The sequence below is a fragment of the Eschrichtius robustus genome, chromosome 6 (assembly GCF_028021215.1).
Source record: "Eschrichtius robustus isolate mEscRob2 chromosome 6, mEscRob2.pri, whole genome shotgun sequence".
Taxonomy (NCBI): domain Eukaryota; kingdom Metazoa; phylum Chordata; class Mammalia; order Artiodactyla; family Eschrichtiidae; genus Eschrichtius; species Eschrichtius robustus.
The window spans coordinates 90,862,492-90,878,164 of record NC_090829.1 but is presented as its reverse complement, the minus strand read 5'-3'; the positions used below and the strand labels follow the sequence as shown (position 1 = coordinate 90,878,164).

General features: G+C 34.6%; 1 protein-coding gene across 1 annotated transcript in view; it reads left to right on the top strand.

Annotated features, from left to right (window-relative positions):
* TRAT1 (T cell receptor associated transmembrane adaptor 1) overlaps positions 1 to 7,696 on the top strand; it is a 34,137-nt gene extending 26,441 nt beyond the window's left edge. The window contains exons 5-6 of the mRNA XM_068545551.1: positions 1,809 to 1,897; positions 7,330 to 7,696. Of these exons, the coding sequence (XP_068401652.1) occupies positions 1,809 to 1,897; positions 7,330 to 7,584 (344 nt within the window). The 3' untranslated portion in view covers positions 7,585 to 7,696. The remainder of the gene's footprint in view (positions 1 to 1,808; positions 1,898 to 7,329) is intronic.
* The last annotated feature ends 7,977 nt before the right edge of the window (positions 7,697 to 15,673 follow it).

The window sequence follows — 15,673 nt, the reverse complement described above, 5'->3', positions numbered from 1 at the left end:
ATGAATTTTGACACACACAGAATTCTATGAAATAAAGCTATTTCTAGAACAGTAAATGACCCAGGAAAACAGTGCTTTATGCTCTGTATATAAAAGCAAATCTACAGTGAATAATTTGGAACAAAGAACACGTTCTCTGGTTTCCCTTGTTTTAACTGGTTCTTTTAAAGTAGAGAACCTAGGTTTACACTGATGACAAGCAGGGAAAGAGAAGCGCCAAACAATCACTGAGTGGGTTATACATTTTTTTGTTCTTTTGTAACAAGTACTCTTCAATTCCCATCATCCCTTATAACTTGAAATATCCCAGCCACCCCAAAAATAAAATGCCCCTAAATGCCTCAAAACAAACAGCTGTGATCTAATTCCAGCGCTCTGATGAGAGAAGCTGTTGAGAGTAACACTAGGATTTAACGCTATCCTTGCCCTGTAAGAAGTTCACTTAATTCATGATAGGAGACTTGGGGGTTAATTCCTGTTGATCTCTGAGTCTCGAACACAGAGGTTTCCAGTAATGGGCTAAATTTATCTGAATCTCTATATATCAAAACAGTATGGAATCTCCTAAAGTTACACACAGGAGTCAAGAATTTATTTAATTTTTGTCTTTCCCCCCACTGTAAAGTGTCCTCTAAACTCTGCACTCTGAGGAATCAGAAACTATTTTTCAGGAATAGACTATTAAAAATAATTTTCCCTCCCATTTCCCCTTGTAGAATTTTGGTACCCACCTGTAATATCTGAGGACTTAATTTCTTATGTATTCTGGTGGCTCAAAGCCCACCATATCTGCAGTCTCCATGTCTAATGTGCACAGGTGTCACTCCTACAGGTTCTGATTTAGTAGTTCCATGATAGAGCTCAGGAACCTGCTATTTAACAAGGCTTCCAGGTGATTCTAATGCATGTTTTCCATGATCCATGCTTTGAGAAACATCACCCTATGGGCCAGTTCTCTGCATTGCTTTTCAGAAAGGGTTGAATGATTTTGAAGTACCTTGTATTATAGTAAACATATATTTTTATCTATGGGGTCAAACTGGTGCAATCCACATCTCTGCCAGGTTACTCACCATCCTACAAGTCATTAACTCTCCTTCTTCTCCCTTTTAAATAGGAGTATCTGGGGAAAGAAAGGTACGGATGATTCCGTAAGCATCCCCACAGGATGAAATAAGTGCAGGTCTGCTGGCTGGTGGACATGGTACAAAAACCCCCAAGTACTTAGTACCAGCAGTATACACCCCAGACCCTCAAAACAGCCTGGCTGAACTGTCCTGTCACTGATTTATGGGACGACAAACATAATCTAAACCCTCTTTTTTCAAAAATGGTATGTAAGGCTAAGAAGGCCTCTTAGTAAAACGTCTTACTTATGGAAAAAATTACCAAATCGTAATCATCAATATATGTGCTCTGTGCTTTATGCCATCTGCACCATTTGTAATCACGCTTAAAGGGAACACAGACAATCCTTTAACTCGTAGGATCTCAATAACATCTAAATGGTAGTTTAAGTTGAGATTGTCATGTCCTACAATGGTATAAAGAAATTAATATGATCTCGTTCTTATCCCAAGTGACCTTCTTTTGTCTAATTGTTAATGCTGTAGGGCAACAGACTTCTCCACAGTCTGATCTGCAGAGCAGTTTGTGCTTCCTTCCCTCTTTGTATCTTCACAAAAAAAGCCTAGTCAAATGATCCCTGAAGGTTTCACATTTATAGCTAAATGTTGTTTGGGTCGTGTATTTTTATTCATGCCAGCATTTTTTAGTTTTCCGTTGTAAATCTCTTTTCCACTCCCAAGAACCAGTGGATGAAAACTGCTATGAACAAATGAAAGCCCGGCCAGAGAGATCTGTGAACAAACTGCAAGGAGACGCCCCACCTTCACAGGTCAGTCTTGTTTTCCGTATCAAGGGCCAAGTTCAACCTAGGTCATAGCACAGCTGCATGTTTCAAGAGCATAAAAACAGCACATTCTGATAAACATCAGAAGCAGCCTGTTAGAAATTTTGCATTCTGAATCGGTGTCAAACTCTGGAGCTTGAGCTCTAATGAAAAGCTCAAAGGCAGATAAATAGTACTCAGAGCTACACTTAAAGAGTCAAAATTACGTACAACTACAAAGGCAGTAGATTTCAAGGGAAAAGTGGATTCTCTTCCTAAAGAATTAGTTAAGCTTTTTCTTTCAGAGCGAAAAAAATGACATGTATCATAGAAATAAATATAAAAGTTGACACATGCAGAATTCTCAGAAGACCTAGATGTCGGGAATTTATGGCGGATGGGGAGAAAGAGACCTTTAGTGAAAAGATAAATTAACTAATTATAAAAGACCATACTTCTGTTTTATTTTTTAAAAAATGAGTGTAAATTTAATACAAGTCCTATGGCTATGGTCTTATGACAAGAGATTTACACGTGGCTTGTGTGGAGATAGGCAAGACTAAAGCCTAAGTAGAAACAGAAAAACCCAAGAAGAAATGGGTAGTTTATCTTTTTACTACCACAATCAGTTCAACATCCTCAGACATAGCACTGCCATTCACGATTCTTAGCATACGTGAGGCTGAAATGTTATAAATTTCAGTTATAATGGTTCTTTCTTATTCCCGATCTCGTCCCTTTTATTATGTGCTCTTGTGCTATTCCCTAGAAACAGTCATAGGGCCAGCATTTCCTATGCAGTTGTTACATGTCAGGCTTGTATTATGTGCTTTATAGGCATATCTTTCTAGATTCCTATAAGGGAGACAGCACGATTATTCCCATCTGACAGAGGCTTGCAAAAGATGAAAAACTTAACCTAGAGACTCAGAAACTGAGTGGGGAGACAGAATCCAAACTTAGTCCTGCCTAATAGAAAATACTCTCCTCCCAAAGATGGGTCAGAACTTGGAAACTTCCCATTAAAATAGAATTTCTCTTTTTCTTTATATGAATCCCCTAAAAAATCAAATTCTTGAAATTTTTATTAAGAAACCAAGATGTGGTGAGGTTTAAGCAAAATGTAAAGTCGTCCTCTCATGGGCAAATCTGTCATGTGATGTTCAATTAATTTTAAATGTATTTTTTAGATAAAAGATATGAAAAACTGCATGTTATAATATGATCTGCAAAATTCATGGTAATATTCATGATAATAAAGAGAAAACCTCTAAAGAAGGTTAAAATATAACTACACCAACTGAAATGCAGAGATTCACAGCACCTTAGTTATAAAAGAACTGAGAATTCTGAGTAGAAGTTGCTGTTTAAAACATATAAATTAAACAGGCCAGCTTTATTTGTGCTGCATCTGGTTTTTACTCAAGTGGAAATTGTGCAAAGCCTTAAAATATCTTTAAAAGTCTGTTATTTTATAAATTATATATTTAAAGACACTTCTAAGGAGATTAGTCTTCATTCTACTTCACCCTTCTCACAAATTTAATTTCACAAATTGGAAGTAATCTCTTTGGTTTTTTAAATTAATTCTTATTGGAGTATAGTTGATTTACAATGTTGTGTTAGTTTCAGATGTTCAGCAAAGTAAATCAGTTATACATATACATATATCCACTCTTTTTCAGATTCTATTCCCAGATAGGTCATTACAGGGTATTGCGTAGAGTTCCCTGTGCTGTACAGTAGGTTCTTATTAGTTATCTATTTTACATATAGTAGCATGTATATGTCAATCCCAGTCTCCCAATTTATCCCACCCAGAAGTCATCTCTTCATATTTGCTCAATTCCATTTTATTAGAATGATCATTATCATCAAAAACACTACCCAGTTAGCTACTATGATACATAGTTACTTGGGTCAATTACAAAAGCATAAAGAATCTATAACATAATGCAATAAAGCCTGATGGATAAAGTGTTTGTTGGAAAAGGGAATAAGTTTCTTGCCCTTTGAAAATGATGTGTACAGTTCAGAAGTTGTAATTTCAGTATCTAAGTCTACTATTGACTAGGAAGAGATGATCAGGAAACCTAACGATAAAATGAGTTCATGAGAGTTCCCATGTCTTAAAAAAAATTTGAAGGATGCAAGTGTGAACTTGTTTCTCTTCTCTTATCCTCATGTTAAAACCTCTCACCTATCCCTCCTTTCCCTCCTATGTCAGAAGCAGCCTCTCCTCTTTCCAAAGCCAATACTCCTACTTGTGCTCTTGAGTATTTCTCCTATTTCCTTCAAGATCTTGCACATTCAATTATTTAATTTGTCTCCATTTCTTTCTTTAAATGAATTACTATTGACCTACCAATATATACAAATCTCTGAAATATTTAAAAACAAATAAAACAACAAAGCTCTACTTCAACCTGTTTTTCTCTCTAATTCCTAAACTGGTTCTTACTTTCCTCCATGGTTTCCATTTCTTTTCATAGATACAAATTCTTTTTTCCCTGTCTATATTTTCCACCCATCTATTCAAGTAAAACAACACTCTGGAAGTCACAAATGACTATTACATGTACACACTGTGGTCCTTTCTCAGGACTCTCATTCTTTGAACTCTGCAGGACTTGATAAAGTGGACCAGTTGTTGACCAGACATACATTATTTGCTTTCAGTTATAAGCGCAAAAACCCAATTCAAACCAGTTTAGCATAAAAGGGAAATCACTGGCTCATGTAACTGGGAGATGAAAGGGTGTCTTTTGTTTTTGAAATGATTGAATATGAGGGCTCTCTCCATTTCTTCTCCCTGCTTCTCTGTTACTGACTTCATTCTCTTCTATTACCAACAGACTGTTCCATTGAGGCTGGGAAAGCCACTGGAGACTCAGATTTTCTTCCTCCCAAATCCAGAAAAAGATATCTTTTCTATTTCTGCATCTGTACCTCAGTCCCAAAGATGCCATGCAATTGGCTCTACTGAAGTCACATGCCCACCCTTGGGCCAACTTCTGTTGGCAGGAGGATGGGTAGTGTAATTTGTTCCAGCCTGGGTTGCATGCTTAATCCTGTGCTGAGCTTGGAGTACAGCATTGTGATTGATAGGCTCTCCAGGACCAGATAGAAGAGGGAAATTTCCTAAAGGAAAGTGGAGAATTTATCAAAGAAAGAGAACAGAACAAAGTGCTGGACAGTCAAAAAAGATATCCACCCCTTTGTATTACTGAGTGCCTTTTGGCTATTTTTCTAACTTCACTGACATCTTCTCTATCTAGCTAGTCAAAGGCAAAGCAGGTCTGAAAAGCTTGAGGTGTATTCAGGAAGCAGAAATGTCCAGTTTGCTTGAAATAGAGAGTTTATGCAGGGGAGTACTGGGAATCAAAATAGAAAGTGTGGAAGTATAAGCATAGAAAACCTTGAATGCCATGCTATAAAATTCAGATTCTAGGCTAAAATTTTTGAGACAGAATGGTAAAATATTGAAATTATGCCTTAGGAAGATAACTTGAAGACAGTATATGGGCTAACTGGCAGAGTGTAGAGACTCAAGCAAGGATACAAGTTACCCATCTTCTATACAATTTTCCAGAAATGATTATTTTACAAATAAAAAGTCAGACGAACATACAAGAGAGGTTGTAAATAGAGCCATCCGCCTGCCTGGTGGAGAAGATTTAAGACATTTAACTTTTAGCATGAAAACAAGTGCCTACAGGGAGAAGCTTATCCACACATAGGGGTTTTGTTAATCCAAATGTTGCTTTTTTACCCTAGACTCCACAAGTTGATATACCTTTGGCTTACTCTGAATGGTAAATCCTTCACACAGAATATTTTGGTTTATTCAATAGCTGTCCTAAAGTTTTAGCCTACAACTCTGATAATTTAGCCTACAGCTCTGATAACCTTGAAAAACCAGGTCTGAACTGCACAGGGCTGCTTAAATGCTGATTGCTTTCACCAGACGCATACTACAGCGCTACACAGTGAGGGGTTAGTTGAATTTGTGGACGCGGAACTGCGGAAATGGAGGGCTGACTGCAAAATTATATGTGAATTTTTACCTGTTCAAGGGGTTGGCATCCCTAACCCCCAGGTTGTTCAAGGGTCAACTGTTCAACTGTATATTATCTCTATTTGCTAATAATGTTGTAAGATAGGTACTCTCATTTTATAGCAAGAGGCTCAAAATAGTTAAAAACAAACAAACAAACAAAAACTGCCCAAGGTCCCATGACCAGTATATTACAGAGCTGGAGTTCAATCCTAAACTTTCAAACACCAAATTCAAGGTCTTGTCTTCAGGCCTATTGCTTTCCCCAAGTTTCTCTAGTCTCCTGCCCTTCTTATTCTAGTACTGACGCAGCTCTAGGCCAGAGAGGACTACCAGGCTTTCTTGGATGCAAATGAATATCTCCAAGACCAACCTAAATGAGCTCAAACAGGATCCGGGGACAGGTAGGCAAGAAGGAAGTAAAAAAAAAAGGAAAAAAAGGAAAAAATGGGAAAATGGGAAATGCAATTCTTGCCAAATGCCAGTCATCTAAATGGACACTGTTAACCTTATACTATTTTCTTATAATGTAGCAAACACATATAGTTCTTTTTTTTAACACGATTTTAATTTTTATTTATTTATTTATTTATTGCCGCGTTGGGTCTTTGTTGCTGTACGTGGGCTTTCCCCAGTTGCGGCGAGCGGGGTTTACTCTTTGTTGCAGTGCACGGGCTTCTCATTGCGGTGGCTTCTCTTGTTGCGGAGCACAGGCTCTAGGCATGCGGGCTTCAGTAGTTGTGGCACATGGGCTCAGTAGCTGTGGCGTGTGGGCTCTAGAGCACAGGCTCAGTAGTTGTGGCACACGGGCTTAGTTGCTCTGCGGCATGTGGGATCTTTCTGGACCAGGGATCGAACCCGTGTCCCCTGCATTGGCAGGAGGATTCTTAACCACTGCGCCACCAGGGAAGTCCCTGACATTATACTTCTGAGTCTCAAAAATGTAGAAAAATTTGGGAGTTTTGCGGGTACCATCAAATGACCAAGTATTAAACATATGTAAAGCAGATTTTTGATTGGTTAAATTCCCTCCTGTCATGCTTTGTTCCCAGTTTAACAAATCAGTATTGTTACTTGATAGGCGAAACATAGGGCAAGCACTCCCTGAGGTGAAGGCAGGGGGAGAGGCAGGTAAAAATCCATCTAAAAGGTTCATGTATATTTTGAGTATAAAAAAGAAATACAACTATACACACACAAAAAGTTCACTTAAGCATTTTCCACTCCAAAGTCTTATCATCCTAATCGACAAATTTGGCAAATAAGGTAGCTGAAGCCCAGAAAACAAGCTGTGTGTTTTTTATAGGCCTTAGAAATACCCAGAGGTCATCAAAGTTAAAGAATGGCTAACAATGAAGAATTAACATACCTTTCTTTCTAGGAAACTGAAGCAAAGATGTTCTATGCCTCACTAGATCACAGCTGTGAGGGGAAGCGCAGAAAGCCCAAGAAACAGAAAACTTATTCGTCAGACAAGGATGAGGATGGGCAGGTACATGCAACGGATATCAACCTTTCTAAGACCACTTTGATGGACAGTTTCCCACCAGAAAGCCAGGCAATAGAGGAAAACATTCATGATGATCCCATCAGGCTGTTTGGATTGATCCGTGCACGGAAAGAAACTGTAAACTAGCTGGACTATTATCTAGCTCAGTGATCCAGCTCTTACTGGAAGTGGTTGCTAAAGAAATGAAGACCCCATATGACACAGCATGATATGTCAGGGTGATTAGCTGATCGTCTGTTGGTGGGATGGTGGCTCACCTTTTATACAGAGCTTATGTTATACACAGCAAATGGAATACCATACAAATTAGTTATTTAAATTAGTTATTTGAATTCACTTAAAAAATACTGATGTAGTCAAATGTAAATGAAATCAAGTTTGCAAATTGATCCTGATAACAAAATCATAACTTCAAAACAATTATTAATACTCAGCGAAATAAACCAAAAAAAAAAAAAAAAGGTTTTAAGCATAAATATGTTCTGGATCATGTTGTAAGAGAAATAGAAGTCAATGTTTTTTTTTTTTAAACAGTTCTCGTTTCTCATCAATGTGAAACACCCCATAATTGGAAGAAATTTCTGACTGAAAGGCATGGGAGACATTAAAATTTATTTCTAAGAGAAGAGAGATAATCTTCTTAAGAAATATTTTTCACAAATGGAAATATCTTTATTAGTTCTAAAACTTATTATAAAATTAATGCATATTCCTTGTAACAATAAACAGTATCAAAAAGAATTTAGATATTCCACTAGCCAGAGATAATTACTGTGATCAACTTTCTATATATTCTCCTAGATGTTTTTCTGGGCATGACCATATATATACCCACATATATGACCATTAGTTGTTTTTTTAACCAAAAAAGAAAAAAGGGGAATGATTATTTTATACATATTATTTAAACTTTTTTCACTTAACAATAATATACTGTAGATTTATTTCTACTGTTATTTTTTTTTTCCCACTGTTATTTTTAACTGTAACTAACTACAGTTATAATTTTAATGCCTGCATAGCATTTCATTGATGATTATACCAAAACTTATTTAAATAATTTTGAAGTACATTTAGCTCATTTCCAATCTCTGTTTTTTTGCTTTTACAAATAACATCGTAATGAGAATGCATCTCAGCACATATTTGGTACTTGTCTGACTTCTCCTTGAGGCTAAATGTCTAGGAAAAGAATTGCTGCTTTAAAAGGTATGCATTCTGTAAGTCTCTACAGAATATATTTCTGAAAGGCCAAGAGTTCGGTCAAAGTGTGTGTCCTATTTAAATTCTGATAAGTGCTCTTAAATTGCCCTTTAAAATAATTAAAAAGAAAACTTTCTATCTCTCTCCGTTTGGAGTAGGCATTTAATTCGGTCTCAAATCGTCACTGACCAAGAAAATTGTACATGACAGCTATCAGTCCTACCCTCTGACCAGAGCTTAGTCACTCTTTCTTCAATTGTTTGTGGAACTCCTGAGGCAGTTTATGTGCTAAGTTATACAATGATGAGGGAAACTGAGACTCTGCACCCATTGAACTACAGGCTAGGAGAAAAGATGAGTATCAGGTTAACAAAGAAAAGTGTAGCTACTAGTAAGAAAAATACTATTAAGAAAACAGAAGAAAGAGATAATGGAGAGAGGGCATCTCTGAAGAAGAAATTTTAATTCTGAGAACTGAACAATGAGAAGAAGCCACCCAAGTAAAGAGAGGAAGAGCACATTTTGTGCAAGAATTCTATCCATATTTGGAAGCGCCTACTTCTGTCAATAATTATTTTCCATTATGAATCTGTAGAAAATTAAATGCTGATGTCAAAGTAAAATATTTTAAGTTGTCCACAGTGCCATAGGAAACACAAAAAATACTAATATTTAAGGGCAGAAGAAAAAGAATCAGGTTTCTGATTCCAGAGAATAGCCAAGAAAAACCCACAAGAAATAAAGTTAATAATTAATAATTACATACTGACTTTAAGTTTTTATGTTCAATTTAAAATAAAATCTTTGCTATCATATATGTTTATGTTGTTGCATTTCTATATATACCATGGTTCAGTAAAAATAAAGTTAGATTGTATTTTTGGCAGTTGTTTTTTCCTCTAATTATTCCACATCACTCACTTACGTTATTTACCTGGCACCTGGAAATATTTGAATTTTTTGCCTCTGGTATATATCATTTGAATTCCAAAATATTTTAAAGTTTTATGTACCAGATATATCTGATGCCCATTAGTCAGGAAGGTTTTTAGCTACAAACTTAAATTCTTTAATAGATATAAGGCTCTTCAAGTTACCTATTTCTTGTTGAGTGAACTTTGTAAATTTGTGTCTTTTGAGGGACTTGTCCCTCTCAACTAAGTTGTTAAATTTATTGGCATAAAGTTGTTCAAAATATTCTCATATTATTCTTTTAATATCTGTAGAATTTGTAGTGACTTCACTTCTCTTTGATACTGATAATTTTCTTCTTTTTTCCTCATCTAGAGATTTATCAATTTTATGGATTTCCTGAAGAACAAGTTATTGTTCACATAATTTTTCTATTGTATTTACATTTTCTGTTTTATTGATTTACCCTCTGATCTATATTATATCCTTTCTTCTGACTATTTTGTGTTTCATTGTTCTTTTTTTTTAGCATTTTAAGGTGGAAACTGAGGTCATTAATATAAAACTTTTCTTGTCTAAAATAGGGATTTAGTCTCAAAAATTTCCCTTTTTAAAAATATTGTTTTGCTTTAGCTGCATCCCACAAATTTTGATAATGTGCTTTCATATTCATTCATTTCAAACATTTTCAATTTCCCTTTTGATTTCTTCTTTGACCCATAGGTTATTTATAAATGTATTGTATAGTTTCCAAATATTTGAGGATTTTCCAGATCTCTTTCTGTTGTTGACTTCTAATTTAATTCTATTATGGTCATAGAACATACGACTTGAATCTTTATATTTATTGAGCCTTTCTTTATTGTCAGAATATAGTCTGTCTTGATGGATGATGGTGTACACTTGAAGAAAAAGATGTATATTCTATTGTTGTTGGTAAAGTGTTCTATAAATGTCAATTAGGCCAATTTGGTTGATAGAGATTTCAAGTCTTCTATACCCTCACTGATTTTGCCTACTTGTTCTATCAGTTATTGAGAGGGGAATGTTGAAATCTCTGACTATAATTGTACATTTGCCTATTTCTCCATACCATCTGTCAGTTGTTGCTTCATGTTTTTCGAAGCTCTATTATTAGGGGCACACATGTTCAAACGCACTATTTTTTTGATGAATTTAATCTTTATCACTATGAAATGACCCTCTTTATCCTTGGTAGTATTGTTTTCTCTGAAATCTACTTTGTCTAAGATTAATATTGTTATTCTAGCTTTTGATTAATGTTAGCATGAAATATCTTTTTACATCCTTTTTTTAACCTAGTTACACCTTTATATTTAAAATGCATTTTTTGTAGGCAACATATAGTTTGTTTTACTTTTTAAGAAAATCCAGTCTGAAAATCTCTCATTTAATTGGGGTGTTTAACCTATTTTCATTTAATGCAATTATTGATATAGTTGGGTTAAAAGCAACACTCTTGATATCTGTTTTTTATTTGTCCCATCTGTTCTTTATTATTTCCTCTTTTTATGACTTCTTCTAGATTACATCAGTATTTTTTTATGATTCCATTTTATCTTCATTGTTGGATAATTAGTTACAAATCTATGTTGTTATTTTAGTAATTTCTTAGTTATTAATAAACATCTCTAATTCATTACAGTCTACATTCAAATGATATAATACCTCTTTAAATCTTAAAACAGTGAACTTTTACTTCCCTCCTCTGACCTTTGTGCTCTGGGTTTTATACATTTTATGCATTGTTATTATTTTTTACTTTAAAAGGCCAATTATCTTTTTAAAAGGCTTAAATAATAAAAAAATGTCTTCATGTTTATCCCTGTAGTTAACATTTCTAAATCCCCTCAATGCTTTGTATAGATCCAGGCTTCCATCTAGTATCATTATCCTTCAGCTTAAAGGACTTCCTTTAACATTTATTTTTCAAGCCTGCTGGTGATGAATTCCCTCAGCATTTATGTATTTGAGAAAGTCTTTATCTGCCTTCATTTTTGAAAGATATTCTCAAAATATCTTTGGGTAAAAAATATCTCTGGGTAAAAAATTTCAAGGTTGAGTTGACTATATGTTTCTTTCAGTGATTTAAAGATACTGTTCTATGGACTTCTTAGTTGCATTGTTTCTGAAGAAAAATATGGTGTCATACTTGTCTTTGTCCCTCTGTGTGTTCTTATTTTTCTCTGATTGTTTTAAGATTTTTTTTTATCACTGGTTTTAAACAATATGCAATATTTCCTTAAATATATTTTTTACCCCATTCCCCATTTCCAGGTTTTTCAACTACTTGCATTTTATCCCACATTTTACTTATGTTTATTTCAGTCTTTATTTTTTTTCTGCGTTTTATTTTGGATAATTTCTCTTGCTGTGTCTTCAAGGTCACTAATTCTAAAATGTCTATCTGTCAATAATCCCTGAGAGATATTTTTAATCTCAGACAATTTAGTTTTTATCTCTATAAATTCAGTTTGGGTATTTTCTTCTTGCATCTTTCATGTCTCTATCAAACATGTTTAATCTTCTAACTTCTTGAACATATTGAATACAGTTATAACAACTGTTTTAATGTTTTTATCTAATTCTATCATCTGTCATTCATAGTTTCAACTGATTGATTTTTCTCATTATGGGTTGTATTTTCCTACTTTTAAAAATTCTTGGTGATTTTTCATTAGGCAGAAAATACTGTGAATTTTACTTTGTTTCATGATAGATATTTTTGTAATCCTATATTATTCTTGAGTTTTGTTCTGGAAATGGTCAAGTTACTTGGACACAATTTGATTCTTTAGAGTCTTGCTTTTTAAACTTTGTTAAGCAGGACCAGAGTAGGGTCTTGCCTCACTAATAGGCTAAATTTAACTTAGGTAAAAAGCTATTCTGACCTTCATGAATTATGAGGTTTTTCACTCCAGCTGTTGAAAACAAGTACTATTCCCAGCCTTTTGGGAGCCATAGGCACTGTTTTCTCTACTCTTTTTTTCTAGGTCTTTCCCCAAGCTTTGGTAGTTTTCTTACATGCATGCACTGATCAGTATTCAGCTGAATCCTCAATGCGGACTCTTTACACATCTCCAGAGTTCTCTTTATATGCAGCTTTTTCCTATTCAGTACTCTTCCTTCTTGACCTGCAGCTTCATCTCCTGAGTTCAGGAGATCAGTGGTCAATACTTACACTCCCTCTACCTGCTCTAGGGCCTGAAAACTTTCTCCAGGCAATAAGATAGGGCAATAGTAGGGTTCACCTCATTTATTTCCCATCTTTCAGGGATCAGTTTTCTTCATTGCCTCATGTTCAAAGTCTTGAGTATCATTGTCTCATATACTTTGTCTGGATTTTAGTTGTTTAAAGTGGGAGGGAATATATTCAAGTGAGAGGATAAATCCAAGATGTTATTCTGTCTTGACCAGAAGCAGAACCCCCAGCACCTCATATCACTTTAGTGTAATTTTACAATATATTTTTAGTGTAATTTTGTGTAATTCTATAACCTAATCAGGACTCTTTGAAATGTTAATTAATAAGCTATGAATTACTGATCATCATGCAATCATTAAAAATATATATATATTTCACCTGTGACAGTTCTCAGAGATTATGTCCCAGGAGGAGTATCATTATAAATTTTCACATTTCAACTGAAAAAGAAAATGTACAGAAGAAAATATAGGGAACATTTTTGACTAGAAAAACAGATGAATTCCAAAGTTTTAAGATTTTCACTGAAAATATCTTAAGGTCCCAAAAAGTTCAACTTAAATCTCAAGAATAGGAACAATAACTCATTTTCCTTTGGTATTAAAGGACTTATTTCTAGCAGAGTAAAGGCAGGATGATTAGTTTTGAAATATGCTTAGATCTCTCTGAGGTTTTGCCTTCACTTGGTAAACAGAATTGATAATTTATATTAAGACACTAAACAAAATTTAGAGAAGATAACAAGAAAGAATACAAATTTGACAGATGCTCTAGTAATGATGCTTGCTGCTCCTTTAACCTCTTCTGAAGAAGCTGCCTTACCTACTCATAGCTTCTACCACCTAAGACATCATGGCAAGACAGTGCATCCTCTAAACCAATCTATAGATTGGACAGTTATCAGTGGGGGCTGAGCCAAAAGGATGTTATTAAACAGAATTGGGGCCTTGGGAAACAAGGCACAGTTGCAAGGGGACAGAAACTAAGAGTAAACACAAGGAGATAGTTGGTAGAGAATGGAATTCAAGACTCTATAAGTGGTCAGATTAATTAGAAAATCAGTATAACAACTCTTATTTATTAAGAACTTACTAAGTGCAAGACACTGGTCTAAGTACTTACCTGCATACCTAATTTAATTATGTAAAACACTCTAAAAGATGGATGCTATTATAATCATAATCTTACAGATGAGAAAACCAAGACTGATAAAGATTAACTTGCCCAATATTGCACAAATAAATTAGATTCAGGATTTGAACAAGCAGTCCAAGTCCAGAGCTGGATCTGTTGAGAAGCTGATACCTTCAGTTGGTTAAAAGCACCTTGGGCCCTAGTTTTGGATTGTCCTTACACCCTACCTATTTAATCATAACGATCGCTCTCTATTTCTAGTATTTAAAATCAAAAGAGGTTAACTAAAACAAATTGAAAAAAAGTATTTCTTAAAAATGTTGAAAAATAATGAAATTTATGGTAGTTTTCACAACACTAAGAACTTCTCTAGTTTAGGACAAATCTAAATATAAGTCCACTTAAACGACAGTCTGTAGCTTTCAATGAACACCAAGACTTCTACCACAAAATGTTCATATTAAAGTGTTTTTTACAGGCTAGTATTTTATTAATGCCACTTGCCTTTAAATACCTTAGCATTTCTTTATCAGTCTTGTATCCCAATTTTAGGGGAAAGAAATAGAGATCATCGCTTTGGTGACTTTGGATGCTAAGTCACGTTCACTCCCATAAAAGACAAAATCCAAAACAAACTTGCAAAAAAAATTCCAATGTTAAAGCTAAAACCTTGTTTTGTGCTCAATTTTGTCTAATTTTGAACACAGAGTTGAACGTTATCTCATTTAGAATCAGAGAAAATTTTATTTTAATCAAAATGGAAAGAATGGAATAAGAGTTTCAATGAGTACTGTCTGGCTGCCTTTGATATAATAAAGAACTCTCTTAACAAGTCAGTATCCGTCACCAACCTTGAGAGTTAGTAGATATTTGGTTTGGTTTTATTTTCATCTAAATTGATTGAGACAGTAGTTGGTAGATTAATTTTAAAAATTGGTCCAAGTGTTGAGTAATAAAAAGGTACCATTAGCATTTTAACTTAAAATGTATAAATATTTTTTATTAAACTTTTGATGTAGGGCAAGACCATTTCTTAAGAAAGCCTATGATAGGAGTTCCATGCCATCTTGTATAAATCTCATTGCCCATAAAACACTGTCTATAGTCCCAGTTTCAGTTTCTTTAAAGTGAAATAAGAACTTAAAAACATTTGTGATGAAATGTAAGTGCAGAATCCCTCTAGACCTTTTCTTCCAAGACTTTTATGGGAGCTTTACCCACATCTAATTTGGCAGCAATTTTTAAGCAAGTCACATTTATTTTTTTCTTGGCAAAACAGTGAACTTAATTATCATACAGAAAGTTCTAGCCACACCCATATTTCATTAGGACACATAATAATTATCTTAGGTAATTACAATAACAAGTATAGCTAGCAAGTTTAGAGATAACACCGCTGACTCTCGGGAAGTATACAACCCTGGTGGTGGAAGAAATTCAGCAGGCTATAAGAGTCTTATCTACTGGCCTTTACCACACAAGCAATAGTAGTAGCTGAAATTCTACCAATAGAAAGATTAATTTTTGAATTAAGCATTATTGTGTTTTTGTAGTCTTTCTTCAAAGAACAGAGAGAGAAAACTATTGAGCCAGCAGGAGCAAACTGTCAGTAGTTCTCCAATTTTTATTCTCCCATTTATTCTTTCTCAGTATATAAACTTGATTTTTTAACTGGTGACCAAGCAGGCCTTAATATTTCCCCAGCTTGAAAATTTTTAGACAGATTTCTTCCTGACTATA